We start from the raw sequence: 12,407 nt of genomic DNA on the forward strand, positions 1-12,407 counted from the left end.
ATGGGAAGGGAATTACCAATATTCAGATCCCCGTGATTTCAGAAGGATAATCTTGTTGAAAGCACAGTGATTCCATTAACTTATGAAGGACACCTGGAAATATCACCACTTCTCCCACAGGACCAGCTGGTGTCATATGGAACAGAACTCCCAAGATATTCCATCACTCACCTTTAAGTCGATTGGCTCTTGCTGTGATTTATCAACCACCCGAACCGTGCCAACAACTGCATGACAACTTGTGAACATTCAACTGCTACTTGGATTTCGCGAACACTAGGATGTTGTCTGAATAATGAAGATGTTGTACTTCCTGAAGATAAAGAATGGCTTTTATGGCAACAAAGACCTTTGTAAATGTCTTCTGAGCTGTTGACAGCCCAAAGGGAAGACAAATTAGTTAAAGGTGCTGATTGGGCATTGTAAACTGAAGATACTGTTTGTGTTCTTTTGCAATGGGAATATGAAGATAGGAATTAGCCAAATTTATAGAAATTATCCAAGCTGAAGCATGAATGACTGATATAACTGGCTGCAGTGATTACATCTAGGAGTGCTCCCTCTGGATATATGTGTTTAACTCGGATATTAAAGTGGCCTGAAACCTTCTGCTGCTTTCTTCACTAGAAAAAGCCCACCCTGGGAACAGGTGTCACTGCTCATGCCCGTCTTCTCCTGTCTCTTAAAACCCCCACTACTTCCCATTACTCCATATTGCCCCTTTATACTGTGTGAGACTTCCCCTACCTCCTAGATTGTAAGCTCTTCTGGGCAGGGTCCTCTTCTCCTCCTGTGTCACTGTCTGTATCTGTCATTTGCAACCCCTATTTAATGTACAGCGCTGCGTAATATGTTGGTGCCATATAAATCCTGTTTAATAGTTATAATAAAAAAATGCTTACAATATTCTTTGCAAATAAGACATATGCACCCAGTGCTTTAATGGTTCTCTGGGAACAGATGTTGTCACATACAGGTCCCTCAGGGGATTGGATGTAAACCCGGATAGCCAATTGATACTGTTGGTACCACCCAGGTGTCTTCCATCCTCTGTCTCCAGTGGTTCACAAATATACTTCTAACACTGTGCAGTCTTTCCGCACCTACAATTGCTAAACCCAGCCTGGTGTTTGGATTCCAGGAAAAAAAGCCCTGGGCTACTACCCTGAACGATCTAAATGAATCCCTAAATCAAAAATTTGTTGTCCCAAAAGTATTATCTGTTCTGAAAGGACTGTTGATGTCTGTGTCATGGCTGAGGATGAAGGCTGGACTTACCACCAAACACTCTATGAATGGCTTCTTCCAAGGAGCATTTTGTTTTGGATTGCCTTTGTAATGGAATGTGCTTCGAAGAGGCGTCTACCACCCATGTCTGAGCCACAATGCTTATTTTTCTGTCACAGAATATCCGTTAAGCTTTCATTACATTAATATAAAGTTCATAGCAGATTCAGCCACAAAGTAAATCACAATCTTTACATTATGATATCAGCATGGTGGAGTCCCCTGCTGCTTCTGCTGATTTTTCTTTCAGATTTTCAGTTCAAGAGGACAAAGCCAAGGTAACAATCAGTGCTGGGTGACAGGCCAGACTACCCATGGAAAAAATTTGTTTAAATTCATTGTCCAGCTGACAATCCATGGGGTCTTTAAAGGCTACCGAATTCTCCTTTGGTAAACCAACTTCCCTAGCCAGTCTTCAAAGTTCTGCGTCCACCAGTGGGGAAGAATCCCAAAATTCTGTGTCTGTCGTATTCAGCCAATATGATCTGGTAAACCTATTCTGTGATGTAAATTTCTTTTTTCCACTTATGGATAAGTTTTTTTCCACTTATCCATTATCAGATCTAATATTTCTTCCAAAAATGAAAAGGTTGAACCTGAAGGCTGGCAAAATACCATCTCTGTTTTTTTTATCTTTGAATGGCCCCCCGACAGCTTGGATGAAAGGTGCCACAAGAGTGAAGAAATGTGTAGTATCAACAGCACATTCTGATTCTGAAGCCTCTGTGTCCTGTGAAAAGCAGGATGTAAATCTTGTCTACCCATCTCAGTACTTCTAATGAACCATCAAACCTTCACATTATCAGCAAAAGCCTGATTAATAGAGATTTTAACTTCACGACATTCAGCCTCATAATCTTGGCTTGCCTCCTTGAAACACATCTCAGTGTCCAATTTGGTCGGCATGGCTTTGGCTCCATTGGTGCGATTTGCCCCTGATCAATAATCCACTCAAGTTGGAGATTCTTCTTTGCTCCTAGATGGCAAGGGGAACCTGTGAGCTGCAGCTAAACCTCCTTTATAGGATTGATGCTCAGATACGGCAGATAAGAAGTACAATGATACCTCGGCTAATGAAGATAATTTGTTCCAGAATGACACTCGTTAGCCGAAATCTTTGTTAACCGAAACAAAGCGAAATTTCAGTTTCGTTTGTTGCCGCACATCCACTAATGCATTCGTTAGCCGAGTCCTTCTTCGTTAGCCAAGGATGAAATACAGTGAACCAAACTTCTTTAGCTGAAAAATTTGTTAGCAGAGTCACTCGTTAGCCGAGGTATCACTGTATTTGTTTTTTCTGGCATGCTTTCTTTCAGGGCTTTTATCCCTACAACAGAGAAAGCCATAATCAGCACTCTCTCAATGTGCAAGTCCAGCAAATCTTCGGGCCAAACAACACCTACCTATTCTGCAGTTTGTGAGCTTTTAGTGGCAGGAGTAGGCGAGCTTGCAGCTATGGAAGCAAGAAAAGAGGTATTTATAACCTACATACAGTGAAAAATTTTTAAATGGCCCAAACAGGCCAGGTAAGAAGGAGAATAGTATAGTACCTGATATATTATAGAATTAGACACACCAGGACAGCAGTGGGTTTAAAAAACCTGCCGGTTGAACATGCCTCCAGACATGTAGATACAAGAGACGGCACTTGTCTATACCACAACAGCACATATCTGGCTTCTGATCGCACCTCTGAAATCCAGTAGCAGAGAATACCCTACCGTCTTCCTAGCCACCTGCTAGAACTCTGTGTCCCTGCAATCCTGTGCCAGGATTTCCGCCTGGAGAGGCTGAACCAGGGGAGGGGGCAAGAAAATAAATTCACCAATCCTGAAGCGAGGACAGAAATAGAACACTGGGCAGGAGGTAAGGTACAACTAATTAAAGGTTGGGTAGGTAGTCTGGGGGTGAGGGGTCCAAAGGTGGAGCCAATACATGGGTGCACTGTTAGGAGGAGAGGCTGGAAAAAGGTTCTGAGCAGAGACATGTTGAGTACCAGCTAGGATGAGAGTTGCCAAATGTGACACCAAGAGTACAGGTAAGTAGTAGTAGTACATGGATAAGAGGATGGAGACACAGTGGGTACTGGTAGTGATGCACAAAGTACTAAATTTTCCTTCGATCAGACTATTGTGGGTACAGGTAAATGTGAATAGGAGGAGAAGACACAGATGGTACAGGATGAGACACACGGTGTAATGGAGATGAACAGGAGGCAGTAATGGGGAGGTTACCAATAATAGCTTACAGAGTACTAGAGAGTATAGGTAGAGATGCACAAAGTACTGGATTTTCCTTTGATATGACCATCATTGGGGAAAGCACTAATGTCAGATCTATCTTAAATGTACAGGAGAGTGGGAGCTAGAGTCCCTCTTTAGAGTCTTTGTCTAAAACTAAGGCACATCATAAATTTTCCCTTAGCAGATATTTTTATTTCTGCCATCAGATAATCCTTCCAGATCTGCTAGTCTAGGCATTGTCATATTAGAATTTTGTGTTGCCAGGTGTCAAAAAACTCAGGATGTGGGTGGGTAGTGAAGTGGCCTCACAATAATATTATTATTATTATTATTATTATTATTATAAGCGCTGTACATTAAATGGGGGTTGCCAATGACAGCAGGTGCACACAGTGACACAGGAGGAGGAGGAGAGGACCCTGCCCATTTATTAATGATCTTCATATTTCCATTACATTACTAGTCCCCTAGGCCTCAGGAAAGCCTTGAAACCCTTTAGCCTGTTCTAGTGAACCATAAGTCACGGACATGCCTAGTTTGGTCTCGTTGAACTCCATATTTTCTGCTGACTAATATTCTGGGGGTTGTCAGTTCATAAAACCATAACCTGGAGAATTATGAATCCAGGTAAAATAAAAGCATCCTAGGTGTGTCCACAGAACGTGATAATCATGTAGCCTCTCAAACAGCCCCCACCCTGCTGTCACTGTCCTATTAGTCCCACCTTTGTGTATGGGCATAGAGCATGAAGCCATGTAAGCCCAGCAGAGGGAGCTCTCACTGATACCATCTTGTTGCTAAGGACAACGGCACTGACACTGAGCACTGCAGGGAGCCCAGTGACTGTGACTAATAGTTTGGGCTTTTTACAGCAACCTGGACCAAGGAAAACCGACTAAGTATAATTTCATAGTTATTCCCTTGTGGAATACCCTGCTGCTACTGTTCTGTTATTGTTTTGGTGTTATTTGATTAGTCTTTTTATTTATGTATTTGTTTATGCTCTGTGTTTTGTTATATTTTTACTTATTAAACACTATAAAATGTGTAAGCTGAATGCTCTAAGTAGAAATAGTGTAACTTGCTAACCTGAAACGCTACTATAAACATTGTGATTTCTGAGTCATCCCGGCCTGGAGTTGCAGCAGGTGACCCAGACAGTATTAAAGAAGCAGAATCATAACTGCGGTTGTCAAGGGTAACGGTATGTGCTTCCATCTTACAGGGGTAGCAGATTGGTAACCTTGCCCTATGACAGCCCTTCTCAGAATGCTGTTTCTTAGATTGTCGCTGAGCATGCTGGAAAATCTATGCCCAGGGTGTGGGCTGATAGAGGGCATTCGTCAAATGATATACAGAGCAGTACCCATCAAGTATATCAGATCATTGTGGGTCATGGGGATATAGGTAGATGTGAACAGGAGGAGACACAGAGGGTACAGTTTATTTCCTCTGACATGATCTACAAATACATGAGAGCACTGTACACTGAACTGTATGTTCTGCAGCAATAATCAGAGGAATTCAGTGTGGCAGTTGGCAATGATCTGTTAATAGAAGAAAAACATTTTCTAAAGTTTACATACTACAAAGCTGATGCTGAGTTCATGGGGCATGCTGCAAAAGATCAACCTTAGACAAAAAGTAGACACTCTTCCTGGCCAGGAAAGGTCCTTCTGTCCAGGATCTAATTATATAGAATAAATTCCTCACCCAACAGCCAGGGGGCACAAGATTCCATGATGCCATCCTTGGCGGATTTTAGGATTGACTCTGGAAGTGGGATGGAGTGTCGCACCATGGCGCCATACAGACCATATTCTGCCATCACACTGCTCCGGCCCCAACATTTTTCTCTCTTCCGCCACTTAGCACGTCTGTTTTGGAACCAAACCTAAAGGTCAAATATAGTGATCTTTAATTCTTCATCATATTATACACTTAAATACCAGCAGGCTTTAAATAAAATAATAGATTGGCCCAGTCTCCATCAGCTTTGCTAAAATATTTCTTGAAGTCTGATGAGTTATCTATATACTATCACTATAGACATAAGAACATCTGACATTGGTTCTTTGTATCACGAGTAAAAAACAAATTTTCAGATTACCATTTTACATTCCAAGGTATGTCTATGCCTTAAACATTGTATGAGCATACTAATGGTCCATATCCAACCTCAAACTCCCAAGACTACCCACCAAAAGAGTAAGTTTTGTTTCCTGTTTCCGTCACCATTCTTGTGCTTAGTCCTGCCACGTGGAAACACTTCTTATCCTAACATGAAGAGACAATAAAGATATCCCATAATATTCCTTCTTCCCCATAATGTCAGCATACCAATGTGATTTACCAAACCCTAGACAATGTTATTTATATATATGTGTAATGATATTGTAACCATACTAAGATCAGCAGTGACTGCTACATCAACCCTATACTGTGCATGTATTAAACTTTTATGCATTACAGTTATTAACTTACATTTTCAGATTCTCTTAAATCACCAGCTTGTTTCCTGTGGATGGTAGAAATTCAGTTACTGCTATTGGAACACATGAACCCGGAAGATTCTCCACCATGTTTCATTTCGCAGGTTCACTGTTTTATAAATAGATCCCATGGAGTATTTGCTAGAAAAAGTTATAGCCAGCATGGATTCAAGAAAGATTGAGGTTCTCACAAACCCTTATATGAGGAAGTAAGAAAAGCCCACAGACAGGTAATGTGTTATTGTAAAATTTCAGGTCTTTAGGCTTTGAAAATCAATTTGTAAATAGAGAACTGGTATAAAGGCAATGTTCAGAGAGTAGTAATTATTGATTCATACTTTGAATGGTCCAAGGGTATAAGTGGTGTACCCCAGGGCTCAGTGTTGTCAGTGATGTACCCCAGGGTTCAGTGTCGTCAGTGGGGTACCCCAGGGTTCAGTGTCGTCAGTGGGGTACCCCAGGGTTCAGTGTCGTCAGTGGGGTACCCCAGCACCTGGTGCTGGGGCAATGAGAAGTGAGTCTGCTGGGTTTAGTTCCACCTAAAAACAGCATGCAAAGTCAAGCCACAACTTCTAAAGCTATCAAAATACTTTCTTTAACCTCCCTAGCGGTTCATTTCTTTCCGGTTTTATATGTCTAAAAGCGGTATATTGTTTTTCATGAAAATTTATTTTACAGTATATTATAATAGTATGAGTATAATAAAGTTTGAAACTCAAAATCATGAAAAAATAATAAATTGAATAAATTAAAAAATATATATATTAAAAAAAATGTTTAATTTTTTTAAATTACAAAAAAATACATATTATACTCATACTATTATATATACTGTAAAATAAATGTTCTGGAAAACAATGTACTGCTTTTACACATAAAAATCCAATGTATTGCATTCAACACAGTTATTTTGTATTAAATGCAATACAATTGGATTTTTAATTTTCCGCCCCGCCAGCAACGTACACACGCACCGACGTCACCAGGAACTCCCCCCGGTGACTCATCGGATGCAGAAGCAGGAAGAAGAAAGAAGACGCAGATCGCGGCGCTGGACAGCGTGGGACGCCGGCGGATCAGGTAAGCGCTCTATTTACTAACCTTCCCATAGGTTTACATACCCCGAGTGTGACTCGGGGTTACCACTTTTAGCAACTTTTTTCTACCCCGAGTCACACGTGGGGTTACCTCTAGGGAGGTTAAGAGAAATAGACTGCAGAGATGGAAACATAATCCTGCCCCTGTACAAAGCATTGGTCACACCACATCTGGAATATGCAGTCCAGGTTTGGGCACCAGTTCACAAAAAGGACATTGTGGGATTGGAGAGAGTGCAGAGAAGGGCAACTAAACTAATAAAAGGAATGGAGGAGCTCCGCTATGAGGAGAGATTAGCTGAACTGAATCTATTCTCCCTTGAGAAGAGACGTATAAGGGGGATATGATCACCTTGTATAAATATATAAACGGTCCATATAGAGAACTCTCTTCCCCATTATCCACTTTATGGTCGTTACAAAGCACAAGGGGGCGCTCTTTGCATCTGGAGGAAAAGAAGTTTAAGCTCCGGATAAGGAAAGGATTCTTCACTGTAAGGTGTGAAAATCGTGGAATCGGCTCCCTCAGGAAGTAGTTTCAGCAAGTTCTATAGATTGCTTTAGGAAAAAGCTGGATGCATGTCTACATCACTGAATATAACTGAGTAATACATTTTTTAGATGATGACACCAGAGAATGTTCATGGAGGGAATACTTGATTGGCTTAGCAAGTCAGGAAGGATTTTTCTTCCCCACTGGAGTAAATTGAATCGTGCTTTATAAGAGTTTTTTCTCCCAGTTTTTCTAGTATGTTTATTTGTTTTCCTTGTGGTTGCACTTGATAAGCTTGCGTATGTGTGTTTTTTTTTTTTTCAACCAACCTACGTAACAAAGTATGAGGAAGGTCTTGGATCAGAGACCATTGCACCTCTTTTAAAACGATAACAAATCTATGTGATGTGACAATGTCCATACACATTTAGAAAATTTGTACAATCCAAAGATGAAAAAGTTCTGATAAAAGCCTATAGGAAAACAGTCCATGTGCTAGCAATATAGAGATTATTCCAATTCTCTAAAAGTTTAGAAAATAATAAAACACCCTATTCATAAATGAGGCAGATCTAATACCCTCCTTTCAGAAATGGTGGTCAAACTAAAGAGATTTTTTGACAAATTCTTAAGAGAAAATGTAAGTGTAAGTTACTCCAATATCAAAGGTAAATTCTTTTTCAGAAAAAGTGAACTCTTTTGTAGACAGATCTTAATAACGGTTAAATGAGCCAGGGATTGTTATCGGCCCTCAGTTCCCTAACCCTGCACCTTGATTGTATTTGTAGTGCATTGTAGATATTCTGCTTTATTCTGCTTGGCTCTTTGGACAGGATTGATACTAAATTGTCCAGGATCTTAATCTTAATAAAACTTACAAAATATTTCATATGGTGGATTTCTGGACTACAAGAAGGATCTCCAGCACTTTGGAGAGAAGTATTAAATGAAAAGCCTCTAAGGTTCATTATACAAGCCACTGAAAATATTCTTTCATGGTAAAGATGACATTTCACTATCAATCTCTAGAGCAGCAGAAATCAAGTCATTCATAGCCAATACAGGAAGGTGTGAATGACTGCAGAAAAGGAGGTACAAAACAAGATATTAAGAGATAATACTCTGCAATGTAAGATATTGGATGCTGTGAGAGGATTTTAGATACAGTATGTAATCTGAATCAGGCATCAGAAAGTTGTCAGTGTACTGCTGCTTCTGCTCTCACTTTCCAATCATTGTCAGTAGTAGAGGTAAAACTTTTATTTTTTAACTACAGCTAAGAAAATAAGGTTTCCTCTACTGCCAGACAAGGCTGTGCTGTCTGGCAGAGCTGTATAAATTATGAAAATGAATGAGCAGATATGTAAATATTTGGCAGGTTAAACTGTATTTCCTGACGACTCCATGTCGGCATATCAAGAAATACCTTGAGACATGGGTGGGATGCTTAACATATTTTAATCACATTTGAATTCATGGACAAAAACACTTTTCAACAAAGCCACTTGTAGAGTTCCACCTAAGGCAAATCTGTAAGGCAGCATCATGGTCATCCCTCCATACCTTCATAAAGCACTATTGTAAAGAACTGGCAGCCCTAATGACGTTGAATTTAATCAGAGGGAAATGGCCAGTCTAGTTTGAGCTGATATATAGATAACATGTTACCTTGGAGGTCTGCAGAAGAGCCTCTCTAGTGGCACAATGGGAGCAGATGGACTACAGCATGGACTACAGCAGGAAACCACACCCAGTGCCCCTCCCATCAGCTAAGAACAGTCACTGAGACTACAAATCACACAGGGTCACCAAAATTGGAAGGGAAGATTTTAAAAATGTTGCCAGGACGAATCTTTATTTCCGCTATAACATTCAGATGGTTGAGTCAGAATTTGGCACCAACAACATGAAAGTTTGGATCTATCCTGTCTGGTATTAACAGTTTAGGCTAGTGGGGATGTGGGAGAATTTGGCCTGACACTCATTGGGCTCTTTATTAGCAATGCCACCACCTTCCATTGCTGCTGATAGTGTCCATCCCTTTATGACTGCAGTGTCCCCATATTCTGATGGCTACAGCATTATTGCTGCACTGCACATTATAAGTGACAGAGGAAGGCTAAGGCAGTATACGAGATATATGAGGAGTCCATATTGGGTAGGCTGTCTCCAAAAGAGAGAGGTTAGAGGTTAGAACCCAGATTAGTTAATGTAAGTTGGGATCACAGAAAAAGGAATGATGGATAACACTTGAAGCAAGACTTCCTTAACCATGTTCAATGGTTGTTCTTGCATTCAGGTCTGGTATGCTGTCATGGGGGATTTGGTAGAACATTTTTGGCTAGTAAACTTATCAGAAAAGAAACATGGAGGCCACCACTGCTGCCCAGGCCTGAAAATGCTTCAAGCTGTAGGGAAGAGGAAAAAATCCAGCTGTTCTGTGCGGGAAAAAGTACTTTACATATCCCATGGCCTTTCTGGACCTACAATGACTTAAAACTAATGAGAACAAAACTGTATGTGCATGAGGTATGAAAATGGCAGCAATAATTCACACATACAATGTGTATACATATATACAGCACCCACTTACGTATGCAGGGTCACTTTTCCTGATTATATTATTTTGATTTTATAAGGAGATGCTGATAACTGATTGAAAAGTCACTTAATCTCAAGTTGAATCAATTCTGTGGAATTATCCAGGGAAATTAAATGCTCTGAGCTGCAGAGTTACATTGACCCATCCTAATTAATATCTGCAGCCAGCAAAATACTTCCTCCCATTGAACTAATTACTGGTGAAGGGGAGGGGCTGGCCCCTTGGAGGACACCCCTCGTCATCAGGTCATTAGCACATTAACAAGATGTGCCAATATACATCCTTCACTGACAACTCGAGATCCTGTAAGCTCTGCATAACATAAAATTATGTTATTACACTGAACTGCAATCTTAGCATGTGAGAAGCCACAATTTCTGATAATATGACGTGTGTCATTCACCAAACATTGATATCCCCTCCATTAAATATTATGTACAGTCCTTCCTTTACCTCCCCTGTACCCCAATATCCTCCTATTATATATTATGGACAGTCCTTCTTATATCCCCCCTGTACCCTAATATCCTCTCCATTATATATTCTATATACATTTTCCTATACCTTCCCTGTACCCCAATGTCCTCTCCAATATATATTCTGTACAGTCCTTCCTATACCTTCCCTGTACTCCAATATCCTCTCCGTTAAATATTATGTACAGTCCTTCCTATACCTTCCCTGTACAACAATATCCCCTCCATTAAATATTCTCTACACTTCTTATATACCTCTCCTGAACCCCAAAATCATCTCCATTATATTTTCTGTACAGCCCTTCCTTTACCTCCCCTGTACCCCGATATCCTCTGTATTAAACTTTCTGTACAGTCCATACCTCCCCTGAACCCCATTATCCTCTTATATATTCTGCACAGTCCTTCCTATACCCCCCTGTACTCCAATATCCCCTCCATTAAATATTCTATACAATCCTTTCTATACCTCTCCTGTACCCCAATATACCTTCCATTATATATTCTGTACAGTCCTTCCTATACCTCCTCTATACCCCAATATCCTTTCCATTATATATTCGGTACTGTTCTCCCTATTCCTTTCCTGTACTCCAATGTCCACCCCAATATATATTCTGTACATTCCTTCCTATACCTCCTCTGTACTCCAATATCTTCTCTTTCCGTATTCTGTACAGTTCGTCTTATACCTCCCCTGTACCCCAATATTCTCTGATTATATATTCTGTACATTCCTTCTTATACATCCCCTGTACTCAAATATCCTCTCCATTATATATTCTCTACAGTCTTTCCAATACCTCCCCCGTATTCCAATATCCTGTCTTTATATATTCTGTACAGTAGTTCCTATACATTCTCTACTTACAATACATTCCTCTACTTCAATATCCCCTCCATTAAATATTCTGTACAGTCTTTCCTATACCTCCCTTGTACTCCAATATCCCTTCCCTTATATATTTTGTACACTCCTTCCTTTACTTTTTATGTACCCCAATAACCCCTCCATTATGTATTCTGTACAGTCCTTGCCATACCTCCCCTGTACCCCAAAATCCCCTCATTATGCATTCTGTACAGTCCCTCCTATACCTTTCCCATACCCCAATAACCCCTTCAATATATATTTTTGTACAGTGCTTCCTATACCTTCCCCATTATCCAATATCCTCCCCATTATATATTTTGTACACTTCTTCCTATACTTCTTATGTACCCCAATATCCACTCTATTACGTATTCTGTACAGTCTTTGCTAAACCTTTCCTGTACCCCAATATCCACTTATGTTTTCTGTACAGACCCTCCTATACCTTCCCTATACCCCAATATCCCCTCCAATATATATTCTGTACAGTCCTTTCTATACCTTTCCTGTACTCCAATATCCCCTTCAATATATGTTCTGTACATTCCTTCCTATACCCCCATACTCCAATATCCCCTTCCTTTGTTATTCTGTACAGTCCTCCAAATACCTCCCCTGTACTCCAATATCCCCTCTATTATGTATTCTGTACAGCCCTGCCTATACATCCCCCATCCCCCAATATCCTCTCCATTAAATATTCTGTACAGCCCTTCCTATACCTCCTGTGTACCCCAATATCCACTCCATTATATATTCTGTACAGCCCTTCCTTTACCTCCCCTGTACCCCAATATCCTCTCCATTATATATTCTGTACAGCCCTTCCTATACCTCCTCTGT

General features: G+C 40.4%; 1 protein-coding gene across 2 annotated transcripts in view; it reads right to left on the bottom strand.

The window, feature by feature from the left end:
- The window catches only part of VSX2 (visual system homeobox 2), a 27,286-nt gene that overhangs the window by 4,119 nt on the left and 10,760 nt on the right, over positions 1–12,407 (bottom strand). For both annotated transcript variants that reach the window (XM_072428866.1, XM_072428865.1), the window contains exon 4: positions 5,244–5,424. In XM_072428866.1, the coding sequence (XP_072284967.1) occupies positions 5,244–5,424 (181 nt within the window). The remainder of the gene's footprint in view (positions 1–5,243; positions 5,425–12,407) is intronic.

Source organism: Pyxicephalus adspersus, chromosome 12 (assembly GCF_032062135.1).
Source record: "Pyxicephalus adspersus chromosome 12, UCB_Pads_2.0, whole genome shotgun sequence".
NCBI classification, from domain to species: Eukaryota; Metazoa; Chordata; class Amphibia; order Anura; family Pyxicephalidae; genus Pyxicephalus; species Pyxicephalus adspersus.